General features: G+C 35.2%; 1 protein-coding gene across 1 annotated transcript; it reads left to right on the top strand.

Annotated features, from left to right (window-relative positions):
- The first annotated feature begins 1,825 nt into the window (after window positions 1-1,825).
- Window positions 1,826-4,333, top strand: LOC120091494 (RING-H2 finger protein ATL20-like). The gene is made up of 2 exons (XM_039049565.1): window positions 1,826-2,700; window positions 3,689-4,333. The coding sequence occupies exons 1-2, from the start codon at window positions 2,010-2,012 to the stop codon at window positions 4,150-4,152; spliced, it is 1,155 nt and encodes a 384-aa protein (XP_038905493.1). The 5' UTR covers window positions 1,826-2,009; the 3' UTR covers window positions 4,153-4,333.
- Window positions 4,334-14,759: the final 10,426 nt, after the last annotated feature.

Genomic DNA, 14,759 nt, shown 5'->3' with positions numbered 1-14,759 from the left:
TATCGTTAAAAAGTCATTTTTATTTTATATTCTTTTGATAAAAATAGTTTAAAACATATATTGAAAATACTTTTTTTTGAGTGGTTCTCAATTAAGAAAAACATTGATTAAATTATAAAGATATATAGATACTACTAAATTGTATTTTGAGTTCAACGAAGTGAAATTCAAACCTTTTAACTTTTTTTACAATAGGGTACTTTTCTGGTTGAGCTGGCTTTACAATATTTGGAAGTTGATATGATAGGTTCTATATTTGTTTATTGTGTAAAAAGAAAAATTCTACTTAGTGTACTAACTACTAACAACATAAATACATCATCATTTTTCTAATGATTTCTACTGATTTTTGTTTTGTATATTGGATCGTTTTCTGCAGCTACACTACAAGCTACCTATTTCAAATTTTCCATTTTGCTCTCATATGTCATTAAAATATGTTAGCTTTCACATAATTGACTTTATGAGTGCTTTGAATATTTATTCAATTTCTGATTAACATACACTATTTTCCATTGGACCTTCTGCAACTCATTCATCAGGTCCATCTCCAAATAATCTTCCCAACAGGAAAGGAAAAGTACTTCCCTCCAATTTCACCCTCAGTTTCATCACATATCCTGATTTTAACTGTTACACTTCATCACCAACATGAGTACAATTTAGTTTGAGAAAACTTTCAGCACTGCGTTAATATGAAAATTTTAGAAAAATGGTCATCCAAATAAAATTTGACCTGGTTTTGAAAATAAAAGCATTTTTTTTTTGGCCTTTTGCTTACGTGATCCTCATGTGAAATTCCAAAACTCATTCTCCCGCGTTCGTTTTTCTCGTTTCTTGCTCTCCGCATGTTCGCTTCTTCTCTTTCACGTTTTCTACAAACTTGTTTTTAATCCTTTTGCTTCTTCTTCTTCTACCTTTTGCCTTCTGCATTTCTCTGTCTTCTGCCTTCTGTATTCTTCTTCTTCTTGAATCGGAGCGAGAGCAAAACTCTGAATGAAGGAAAAAATTGCAGATATAATAAGGAAGAAGCGAGAAGAAGGAACGACTTTTTGAACCTTGGGCCATCTTTCATTTGGGCCCCTCAAAAGGGGCTATTCATACAAATTTTCCAAAAATTTTTCATACTACCACAAAAGCAGTAGTTAAGAATTATGTATAGTTTACAAAATAAATAAATAATAAATTAACAATTCATTTCATATCATGACAAATAATAAACGAGTAGTATAAAATTTTTTCAGATTAGTGATAATTGACATGCATTATCTTCCTTGAAATCGGAGTTCTAGTCTTCCTATCTTATCTCATATTTTTGTAAAAAACAAAAATATAAAAAAAAGATTTTATTGTTACCGTTTGAATCTCACTATTGGGAAAAAATCTCAAGATACCATTGTCAATAAAAGAAAAAACATAGAACAAGTGGATAACAATAAAACTAGAAATATAAGAATTAATATGAAAATGGATAAAAAAACCACGAATCAAAAATAATTTCTGTGTGAAAAAGTACTACAAATCACATATAATTCACTCTTTCGATCTTGATTACAAGAGTATTCTCACAAAACATTCTACTGCTCACACAAGCTAGTATACCAATCTTTAAATGATTCAAGTTGGGATAATTTGATACCAAAGACGTTACTTTTATAGCCCATCACTTCCTTGACCTTTCCGACGTAGAGCAACTATTCTTCTAATATTTTGCCAAAATCCTACTATAAACTCCTTCCCTACATTGTTACATTGTTTAGAAATTACATTCGGACTTGTTCCTTGTTGTTTTCTTCCAATTTGTCCTTTAAGATCACATCATGTGTGGATGGACATTTCTCGGCACCTAGGCCTACCAATCTTACTTCATTCAATAGTTTTATTTGACTTTTTAGCTTAGTTAATTCCATTTGTTAATGAGTGTGGAAACATCTTTCCATTTTTTTATACGGAATATATAAATCCACTACTAGCAACGTTGTGCAATGACCTTCTACCCTTTTTAAGAAATGCTTCTTCATCTCCTCTTCCTCTGTTTCCTCTGTTTCCTCTGTTTCCTCTGTTTCTTCAACCTTGCAACCACCTCTGAACTCTGTTTTGGCTCCACCTGCAATGGCGATTTTCAGACCATTCGATTCCCTTTCAGAATTGAAAATCAACAGCCCAAATCATGTGGGTATCCCGGATTTGACTTGACATGCCATTCCACGGGTCAACCCCTTCTCCATCTTCCTTTTTCAGGGGAATTCATTGTTGAGTACATAGATTATCAGAACCAGGAAATTTGGGTCAATGATCCAAACAATTGCCTTCCACGAAAGATTCTGTCTCTTATGCTTTTTGGGTCGCCGTTTGAAACTAAAAACAGCGAAGATTTCACCTTCTTTAACTGTTCGGGGAGTGATGAAATCCCATATGATTTCAACTTGAACCCAATTTCTTGCCTTAGTGGATTGTCTTATACAGTTTTTGCTTCAGCTTCTCCGATTGTGAATGAGATTTTGTCATCGAGATGTGTTTTAGTGAAGACTGTATCGGTGCCGAATTCAGGGTTGTTTCCATGGGATTTGAGGAATGATCTTCGATTGGTGTGGAAAAAACCTAATTGTAGAAAGTGCGAGTCAAATGGGGGAGTTTGTGGGATTAAACCCAATTCAACCAATGAAATTCTATGCAAATACAGTACTCAAACTCGACGTGGTACGTTTCTTCTTTTGTTCATAGGGTGATTTTGATTTCTTGGATAGAAGTTAAACATCCATATAAGTTGATCAATGTTTATCAATGATAAAAATTGATAGAAGTTTATAGACACTAATTGAAGTCTATTAATGTCAGTATTTTTTTTATTATTTTTGTAAATAGTTTGACATTTTTTTTATCTGTAAAAATTTCTCTGTATAGTTCGTAAACTAATAGTGTAGAAGGGAAAAAAGTCAAAGTTTCTTGTCTATTATCTACATTTTTCTTATAATTCCAATTTATAAGATTTTTAAAGAACATAATCAATAAAAAAAAATATAGCATTGTTATAATAGCTAGGGTTAGACTAAATTGTGATTTGATTATTGGATAAAAATTAACTACAAAAAAGGTTTGGTAAAGTCGTCAAAGTAAGTATTCACATGCAAATGTGTTAATGACTAAGATGTATGTTGTTCAAATCTTCCTATCACTATTGTAGTTAAAAATGGTTAGGTATAATCTCGTTTTCAATTCTTTTCTAATTAGCATAAAATATTTTTTTAAAATATAGTTATTGGTGATTGTTGATCTACCAAACATTAAGATAGACTTAGACTTTTTTGAAACAAAACGACACGGATTGTTCAACTTTTACCATAAATATATACGTATATATCTATATATATATATACATACATATATATACAGATACACAAAAAAGCTTTGAGAGAGAAACAAAAAAGGAAGTTTTTAAATGATATCATTTTTCCTATATAAACACTTTGAAGATATTTGAGCTTCTCAAGTAATTTTAAATTAAGAAATAAAGTATTTGGTAATACATTTATATTTTTCATATCGTAAGTGTATTTAGAGCTATATATTATAATAATTCGTTTTATTTTAGTTGAAGATATATGTGTAAATCATAATAGTTTTATCTGCGGAATTATATAAATTATAATATAAGACGTATAAGACAAATATTTTAAATGATTATTAGGGATGCCAAGAGGGGCTCGGTATGCGGTATCTATTGGAGTTGGAGTACCAGCAAGCATGTGTATTTTGGGCTTCTTATGCTGCTTTTGTGCTCGAGTAAGATCCTCCACACGAGGCCGCAATTCCAGCATTGAGGCCCATTGGGTCATCTCTTCTCGGCCCACTTTAATGGGCCTAGATGGGCCCACTATCGATTCGTATCCAAAAATTGTATTGGGCGAAAGCCTGCGTCTACCAAGGCCCAATGACAATATATGCCCAATTTGCTTGTCCGAATATCGGCCCAAAGAGACTGTGAAGAGTATTCCCCAATGTCAGCATTTCTTCCATCAAGATTGTATCGATGAATGGCTGCGATTGAATGCCTCTTGCCCTGTTTGTAGAATGCCTCCTCTCATTAAATCTCCACCGTCCGATTCTTCCTTCCAGCACCCTCCATCTTTCGCCAATTTATCAAATTTGTAAATTTAAGTACATCTTTTTTGTTTTGTTTTGTTTTTTTTTAAACAATATGTAGGGTCTTAAAATTAACCGAATATTTTTCAGGTTTTTCTAAAGACCTATAAACGACATCTTATGGTCTTTGGAATTTGTATTTTTGTAGTTTTGTGTGTATATATATATTTTAACAAAGAATCGTTTTGCTTCATTTATTTGAATTTTATATAATTTATAATTTTAGACTTTTGGGCACTAGAGTTTTGTAATGCATTTAATATTAATAAGTGTGGTGTACTTTTAATCTAATATAATAGAGTGATGCATTTATAATGTTATTTATTTATTTATTTTTTTGGAAAAAATTACATCTTTGGTCTTTAAATTTTTGAAATTTGGGTTAGATTGCATTTTTGTCTCTAAAATTTTCAAATTTGACAATTTTGTTCCAGAAATTTGATATTACATGCATTACATGTGTTTTGTAAACCTTAAAATATAACTTAACTACAAAACTTTAAAAATACAGTTTTTGTATAAGAGATGTTAAGTTAAAGTGATTAGAATAATTTTGGATGAATTTTTAGTTCATGAGTAATTAGTTAATTAATTATCATTGTAAATTAAATATTAATAACTAGAGATGTCCATCTTTTTCACGGGAACCTGCCTCGAATGGGGCGAGAATTTCCATTTAGGAAGGGAATGGGGGAGGAGTAGATAAAAAAGGAAAATTCTCCGAAGGCTAAATGAGGATGGAGACAGGGAATGTCCTTCGCCCCTACCCCATTAGATTTTTATTCTTATATTTATTATAATAATGTCATGTTATTTATTTTTATTATATAAATATTGTAGTTAACTTTCAAGATTTATTGTTTATTGATCAAAATAATGAATATTTTTGATTTAGTGTAAAAACAAAAAAATATATTTGAATTTTAATAAATTTAGATTATGCTTATAAATAATTTGATAGATAATTATTTCCTTTAACTTGAAAATTTTGAGTAATTTGTTTTTAAATTCTAATTGTTCATGTGGAACTAATCATATAAAAGTCAATCATTTAATTAAAACTTTTTCATAATAGCAATTTATGTTAATTTATTTTTTAAAAGGAAAATAAGGAAAACTCCTCACAGGGAATCCGATCCTCGCAAATTTTCCATTCCGTTTCGATCATCGTAGAGAATTTAATAAGGATAAGGAATGAAATGGGGAGTGGAAAAGCCATCACCGGTCCCACCCCACTCCGTGAATATCTCTATTAATAATTAAAAATATATTATATGATTAAAATAATATAAATAGAACAAGACAAAATGGACACGTTGGAGGAGAAATTTTGGACCAATCATGGATAGCCACGTAATTTATTAAATCAATGACGAAATGCCAAAATCATCAAATTTGGGACCAGTTAAAAGTCGACATGTGTCCCAAATTGAAATTGAAGAAGAATTCTGATGACATCATGTGTTTTTGTCATGAATGTTGGGTTGAGTAAAATTAATTTCACCCAATTCGATATTATAATTTGGGCGTTGGTCCAGTTACGCCCAAATGTGGGCTTAATTTGGGCCTAAAATGCCAAAATAGGCCCAAATCTATTTAATAGGGCCCAAAGGTCTGACCCAAGTCTAATTAATAGGGCTCAAAGGTCAGGTCAAGTTCAATTAATAGGGCTCAAGGGTCAGGCCCAAGTCCAATTAATTGGGCCTAAAGACTAGGCCCAACCCATGAGGCCCATCAGAGAGCCCTATAAATAAAAGAGCTCCTCATTCCAAGCGGTTGGTAATTCTACATTTAGAGAGGCTAGAGAGAATTCACAACAAGCAGAAGACTCCCAAGATCCCGAAATTGCACTCCTAGAAGACAAAATACTCTTGAAGACACAAAGATTCTTCCAAGACTTCTACTTCAAGAACGTTCGGTGCCTTTTTTCTTCAAGTCAAGCACATCCACTCAACCGAGAGAGAATCAAAGGATCAAATACTAGAGATGGAATCATATCGCATCAAATCAACATCAACATCAATACCAACACCAACTCAAGTTCAACTCCACTAAATACGTTTCTCAGGAAACCTCGTGCAAACAAATTGACACGTCCAGTGGGACATCTCTACCTCTCATCTCTCTCTCAGCATCCAAACAAGAAAAATATGAACAAACATTTGTGATGTAATAATATGAGATATTTTCTTCACTGTTGTCTATGAAATATGCGATATTTTAGTTGCATTAACCACAAACCAATAAACTAAGATCCCTGGTTATTGTTGTAACTTAAGCATGTATGTGGAGACATACAAATGGATCATGCCTTAAGTGATAACCTAAATGGTCTATAGTATATGGATAAAACAAGGAAACCTTATCCTAGTGACACTACGAATACGACCCGCTTTGTAGATATTACAAGTGTTGTAAAGTGCTACAGATGGTTTGATCCTGATTATTCATGTGGAGACATGTGAGTGAGGGCATCCTATAAAAAGGAGATTGTATAAGACTGGACCAAGAATTTTTTAGTCTCATTTTATAACGCCATTCATGATAGAGACTTTCATTTCATTAGGATGATCATAGGTAACATGACCTTAATCCTGAGTGAGTTAGGAACTCTTGTCTATGAGGGCAGTCCTCTGATTTTCATGGGTGCGAGTGGTCAGATTGCCGACTTAAACCTACCATTTTGAGGATTCATTTGACTGGGGAGCTGGGAACTCAACTACACAAGATGGAATTCACTCCTTCCCCAAAGCAAGGGTAAGTAGATAGATTGCTCCCTTAAAGGCTGATTCCGGGGCTTGAACAATGTGACGCCATATACTTTCTCATGGCTAAGAGATGTTTACTCATAGTAGGATTATGATGTATTGTTCATTAGAAGAATCAGTGGTATTTAAGGAGTTAGATGTAACTACAAGGGCAAAACGGTAAATTGGCCCAACTGTACTTACGAGCGATCTGTGAAGGGTTATTGTACTGTTGATTGGTTATATCCAATGGACACAAAAATATATCTGTAGTGCGAAGAGTGCAATTGTCGGTCTTTAATGGAGGGCTCGACAGTTAACGGATGGTGGATATCGTGATTAAAGAGTTTAGTTAGTTATTCACATATCGTTGGAGCTTCATGCTACAGGTACATATGGTCCCCTTGGTAGCTCAATAGATTCAAGTTAAGAATCAATTTTTGGGTTAGTTTGAAGTGTTCAAATTAACAAGAGGGAATTTGATTATATATGATATAATTAAATTGGTTCAATTATATGTGATATTGATTTGATATATTAGATACATTAATTGGAGGAATTGATATAAATATGATTTATATTAAATAAAGGAGAAAAGAACCATGGTTTAAATATTACATATGATGTGATATTAAAACTATAGATTATAAATATAATATGATAAATTAGTTATTATATTTATTTATAATAAAAATAATTATGAGATAATTGTTTTGGTTGGTTATTTATTTTCTCCATTAACCATGCAAGTGGGAGGTTAATTATAGTTTTTAATAACTGAAGCATAAAAATAAAAAGAGTTTTCATTTTTTGAAGGATCGCTTAAACATTGCATTACTAATCGATTGCTTATGAGAGACTATATAATAGCCCTTTTGAGAGACTAAACGATCAAGCGAGAGACTAAACGATAGAGCGAGAGATTGCTAGACGACTTCTAGACGATTGCTTATGAAAGTGAGAGATTGCTAGACAATTGGCTGAACTGTTGGGGATGATACCCTAAACTCTCGTTGGGTCCTGTAGTTTGTAAACAATGTATTGAACAAATGCTTGTGATGTAATAATATATGATATTTTTCTTCACTTTTGTCTATGAAACATGGGATGTTTTAATTGCTTTACCACAAATCAATAAACTAAGATCCCTGATTGTCATTATAACTTAAGCATGTATGTGGAGACATACAGGTGGATCATGCCTTAAGTGATAACCAAAATGGTTTGTAGTATATGGATATAGGGGGGAAACTTTATCTTATAACACTACGGATGCGACTCGCTTTGTAGAAGAGTTATAAGTGTTGTGACTTGCTACAGATGGTCTGATCTTGATCACTCATGTGGAGACATGCGAGCAGAGGCGTCCTATACAAAGGAGTTTGTATAAGATCAAACCACAAAGTGTTATAGTCTCGTTATATAACGCCGTTCATGACAGAGACTTCGCTTCACTAGGATAACCATGGGTAACATGACCTCAATCTTGAGTGAGTTGGGAACTCCTGCTTTTGAGTGCGGTCCTTTGATTTGCATGGGTGTGAGTGACCAGATTGCCAACCTACCACTTTGGGGATTCGTCTGATTTGGGAGCTGGGAGCTCATCTACACAAGATGGAATTCACTCATTCCCTGAAGCAGAGGTAAGTAGATAGATTGCTCCCTTAAGGGCTGATTCTGGGGCTTGAACGATGTGGTGCTACACACCTTCTCATGGCCCGAGAGGTATCCACACATAGTAGGACTATGTTGTATTGNCCTTCTCATGGCCCGAGAGGTATCCACACATAGTAGGACTATGTTGTATTGTTCATTAGAGGGATCAGTGGTACTTAAGGAGTTAAATGTAACTACAGGGGCAAAACGGTAAATTGACACAGCTGTACTTACGAGCATCTGTGAAGGGTTATCGTACTGTTGATTGGTTATATCCGATGGACACATAAATATACCTATGGTGAGAAGAGTGTAGTTGTCAGTCTTTAGTGGAATGCCTGCCAGTTAACGGATGGTGGATCTTGTGGCTAAAGAGTTTAGTCAGCTATCCACGTACCGTTGGAGCTTCAAGCCACAGGTCCATAAGGTCCCCTTTGATAGCTCAATGGATTCAAATTGAGAATAAATTTTTGGGTCAGTTTGAAGTGTTCAAGTTGACAAGAGAGAGTTTGATTATATATGATATGATTAAACTGGTCAATTATATATGATATAGTTGACATGATGTATGAGATACATTAATTGGAGGAAATGATATAAATATGATTTATATCTAGTGGAGGAGAAAAGGACTATGGTTTATTTGTTGCATATGATGTGATATTAAACTATATGTTATAAATATAATATGATCATATTTATTTTAATTAAACAATTATGAGATAATTGTTAGTGGTTTTTCTCCATAACCGCACGACCCCCTCATCTTTTTGCAAAAAGCCGCTCCACGGTGGTAGTGGGAGGTTTCATTCAATTTTCGTAACTGAAGGATAAAATGAAAATAGTTTTCATTTTGCAATGGATCGGATAATCGCTTCACGATTAGTACATTGACCATCCTCTAACAAACGAGAGCATACACGACAGCTCAAGCTTTACTAAACGATCATGTACACGCGTGGATTACTTAAGCGATCACATAGTATTTTCTAAACGATCGCGCACGAGAGCGATTTACCTAAACGATGATCTAAACGATCAGCCCCATTTTACTAAATGATCGTGCACCTTTTGCTAAACGATTAAGCATTCGTTTGCACGATAGACTCCATACCTCTCCCACTTGCTTGGTCATTGTAAACGATCGTAGTTTCCTCCTCCCCTTCACCAAATCCAACAGAGCCCACACCTCCTGGATTCTCACTCCGAGAATACGGAGGTTACTGAGTGGTTGTGTTCTCCTTGCTACTTGTTCTGTAAAAGACAGTTTGGTGGTGAGTGACAACGAGATTTGGTGGACGATAGACTTGGCGATCACAGCGACTGCGTGAGTTTCCGTTCCTGGCGAGCGCTAAAGTTCAAGGGAAGAAAAGTTCTTCAAGAGGTATGTCTCTCGTTCCTTTGTTATTTAAGTTTGAAAAGCATGCTGTAATTTGTCTGTAAATGCATAACTTGTATGTTTGTTTGTGAATGCGATATTTTTGTCACAATGAATTTGGAACGATCTTGCTTTCGCTCATACGTACTATTTGATAAGAGTTCCTTCATAGACGATTCCTCACGAGAGCGAGAGATTGCTAGAAGATTGCTCACGAGAGCGAGATTTTGCTAGACGATTGACTAGATGATTGCTCATGAGAGCGAGAGATTTCTAGATGTTCGAGTACCCACAGTCTATATGATAGACTAAACCTTTCTCCCGCTTACTTGATCGTGTAGCTTGATCGTATACTTTCTTCTTTCCTCTACCAAATTCACATAAAGCGCACACCTTTTGGATTCTCACTCCGAGAATACCAAGGTAACCGAGTGGTTGTATCAAAGGTTGTCGTTCAAGGATCAGATAGTTCGTGTTTGTGACGAGAGTGAGATTTTGCTAGACGATTGCTCACGAGAGTGAGAAATTGCTAGACGATTTCAACGAAAGCGAGATTTTTCCAAATGATTGCTTCTCGTGTCTTTCGTTCGTGATCTTTGAGACTTCACTGGGATGCTTGACCAGTGTAGATCGAGGGAATACGTGAAGAAGAGTTCTTCAAAGGTATGTCTCTCAATTCCTGTTGTATTTAGTTAAGATAGCATGTTGTAATTTTTTCTATAATGCATAATTGTTCTTGTATGTTTGTGAAAGCGTTTATTCTTTCACAATGGGCTTGGAAAGACCTTTTTTCTGTTTACTAGTTCTCTTGAATAAGAGATCCTTCAATTGGTATCAGAGTCAGGTTGTTCTGATATTCCAAATCCGTTGATGCATTGAAATGCATTTACATTCTTGGTGGGTTGTAAGCATGTCTACATTATATTTAAGTGTTATTTATTATTATTATTATTTTTTTGTGGATGTGAATTAATAGAGTTTTTGGGATGATTGCCTATGGTTATTGCTTTCTTTTACATTTCAAAGTTAATTGTAAGGGCCCTTGTGTTTTTGGGCATATTAACTTGCTATCGAGTCTATAATGCAAAGAGTTTGAGTCTGTAAGAGTCGCTCGTGATGAAGCTTCAAAGCATGGAGATGTATTTTACTTCGAGGAAGAAGAATACTAAGAGTTGGTTAGATCGTGTAGCCCGGGCTAAACGAACGAGTAAAATGTTTACTCAATCGGTTTGCATTTGCTACTCGATCGTGTAAATGATGGGGGTAAACGATCGTTGAGTATGGGATACTCATTGCATGGTAGACGCACGCACTAAACGATCGTGTAAGCCAGCATGCTTCATCGCATAGTCACTGGCTACACGATCACTCGGTAAGTGTTACTCAGCGCTTGCTCTTCGATCATCTAGACGATCATGCTTCATTGTATAGTGGTCGTCTATACGATCGTTTAGGCTTGCTTTTTTACTTAGTGCGCTGCACGATCGAGTGACCTTCATGTTTCATCGTATAGTAAAAGGTACTCGATCGTTACTACATGATCATGGTTACTTGACCAACTTTACTAGACGATCACAAAGAAAGCTACACGATCAGAAAGCGAGGCTTCGCCTGGACGGTTTAAGACTTGGTTCACCTGTTTGAACTAATTTACTCGATGGTTTATGTAATAGATAGATTTATTTTTGGTTTTTTGAGGCTAATCATCCTGGTCCATTAATTTTGGTGAATGTGCATGAAATGTATGTTTAAATTATATGTCATATAGTATGCCATATAGTTTTAAATCCCACCATAGGTAATGCATTTGACATGCATCATCTCTGTATTGTAAGAGTTATGATATAGTAGCTTACATGATTAAATTACATAAGAACATGCTCATGCATCATATAACATAAAAGTTATATTTATGCATGCATTAAGCATATTCATGCATCATCTTTATATTATAAATGTTATAGTATAAGGGTGTATGGAAGCATGTATGCTTAATTTATTACTTCTTTATATAAGAGTTATAAGTATAGTAATGAATAGACATTGCTTGAAGCATGACACATAAGTTAAATTTATAAGAGTTATAAATACCTAGTCTAGCTTAGAAATGTGGATGATTTTGGTTGTTTCCTTTTATAAGTATTATAATGGAAATTATAACTAAAATCAATAAGAAAGACATGCATGCAAATTTAGGCTTGAATTGTGTTTTAAAAGAGTTTTAAAATTTGATGGAGATAGACATAAGATCACGGTTATAATGAGATTAGAAACCTAAGTTAATCTTTTAATCAGTTTAATAGGATTAAATTGATTACTAAAAGATTAAATATGTACCAAATCTATCTATGAGGGACCTTTTGTCTAAGGCAGGTTCTATCTAGGCTGGGGTGCTTAAGCTGACGGAAACGGAATACCCCTACCTGGGAACCTACCTGGAAAAGTGAATTAGATAGATTTGATGCATGCATGCAAATTTGATGATAGTCCGTTAAAGTGTTTAAATGGGACTTGATTCAAAATTTGTTTAATTATCAAAAGAAAGAGTTGTTTTTAAGCAAATTAAACTCACACTTAGATAAAATCAGTAGCCGGATTGTCTAAGTTAATGAATCCCTAGGTAGAACATTCAGTGGGAGGTACTTGGGGTATATGATACTTCACTTAAACCTCTTCACATTTCTCCCTAATGTTCACACCGTGAGATCTATTCTTGACCTCGAGGCACCCTGGGAGTGTCCCCCTAAAGGATGGTATTTGGGTAGGTCAATACCAAGGTGAATGGAGAGAATGTTCATAGTAAGTAGAAGCATGGCGTGTGAAAACATATCCCACGGTCTCTTTCATTAGGTTGGATAACATTTTGTGCATCGCCTTGAGACACCCTAGGAGTGTCCCCCTAAAAGATGGCAGTTTTGCACGACTCTTTATCTGATCTTCTGTATAGGATAAGGTCGCTTTAGTCTCTTGTCCTAATCTGCTTTTTTCCTACGATGGGCGCATTAAGGCGAGACTCTAGGACCTAAAATGAGGGGAATTGTTAAAGGTCAAAAACTCTGGACCGAAAAATGGTGACTGTTAGAATCAGTTACAAGAGTTGTTTCTGTCTAATGGTTGAGAATGTCTCATTCTAGTGAAAGGGCACTTGATCATCCCACCGGTGACTTTTGTCCTGCCTCACTAGGGCATCATTGCAAAAATAGATGTGATTTCACTTAGGGTACATCATAACTATTTTGCTAAAACTAAAATTGGAGTTAAAAATGGTAATGTATAGACTTATTAAGTTTGTTCATATTTTTCAGCAACTTTAAAATAGCAACAACCACGTTAGCTCTATTAAGTGCTGACAAATTGACTGACAAAAACTACGCTAGTTGGAAAAACATGATTAATACCATTCTTATCATTGATGACCTGAAGTTCGTCCTTACGGAGGATTGTCCTCCTATTCCCACTCAAACGGTCGCTTGAAATGTTCGGGAGGCATATGAGAAATGGACATGGGTGAATGAGAAGACCCGAGCTTACGTCTTGGCCAATCTGAACGATGTTTTGGCCAAAAAGCATGAGCCTATGGTCTTTGCGCATGAGATCATGGAGTCCCTATGGGGAATGTTCGGACAACCGTCTGGACAATTCAAGCATGAAGCTCTGAAATGCATCTTCAACTCCAAAATGGAGGAGGGTACATCTATTCGAGAAAACATGCTAAACATGATGGTCCACTTCAATGTGGCAGAGATGAATATGGCCCACATCGATGAAGGCAGCTAGGTTAGTATAATTCTGCACACGCTGCCAGAAAGCTTCCCGCACTTTGTCAGCATTGTTGTGCTGAACAAAGTAGATTATTCCCTTACAACTCTCCTTAACGAGTTGCAGACATTCCAATCCTTGTTGAAAAACAAGGAAAAAAAGGTTGGTGAGGCAAAATTTGCTTCATCATCTAAGAAGTTCCATTGGGGTTCGACCTCAGGAACTAAGTTTGCACTTTTTACTTCTAACACTACCAAGTGGAAGAAGAAGAAGGGTGGTAAGGGAAAAAGGAAGGCACCTGCTAACCCACAACCTGCCGCACAACGGGGTAAGCGACCAACGCCAGTTGAAAAAGAAAAATGTTTCCATTGCAACCAGGATGGGCACTAGAAGCAGAACTGTCCTTGCTAGTTAAAGGAGAAGAAGAAGGCTAAGGCCAGGGCAAAACAAGGTAAATATGATTTACTAGGTTTGGAAACATGTTTAGTAGAGAATGATGATTCTGCCTGGATTATAGACTCTGTGGCCAGTAATCATGTTTTTTCTTCTTTTTAGGAGATTAGATCCTGGTGGTAGCTTGGGACTGGTGAGATGACGATGCGAGTAGGTACCGAGCACATTGTCTCAATTGTTGTAGTGGGAGGGCTCCAGTTGACGTTACATAATAAATTTATCATTTTGAATGATATATTTGCTGTTTCAAGTTAAAGCGGAACTTAATTTCTATAAAGTGTTTGATTGAATGTAAATATACTCTTAACTTTTCGGTGAATAAAGTGTCTATTTTGAAAGATAGTGTTGAGATTTGTTCAGCAAAACTAAAAAACAATTTATATGTGCTAAGGCTATTAACAAAAAATTCCCTTCATAACATAGAGATGTTTAATACTGTCGTAACTCAAAATAAATGACTTAAGGTTTTTCCTAAGGAAAATTCCCAACTTTGGCACCTTCGATTAGGGCACATCAATCTCAATAGGATTGAGAGGTTAGTGAAGAATGGACTTCTAAGCAAGTTAGAGGAAAATTCTTTACCTGTGCACGAGTCATGCCTTGGAGGCAAGATTACTAAAAGA

The sequence above is a fragment of the Benincasa hispida genome, chromosome 1 (assembly GCF_009727055.1).
Source record: "Benincasa hispida cultivar B227 chromosome 1, ASM972705v1, whole genome shotgun sequence".
NCBI classification, from domain to species: domain Eukaryota; kingdom Viridiplantae; phylum Streptophyta; class Magnoliopsida; order Cucurbitales; family Cucurbitaceae; genus Benincasa; species Benincasa hispida.
The sequence above is the reverse complement of the archived record's forward strand: the minus strand, read 5'-3'. Positions and strand labels throughout refer to the sequence as shown.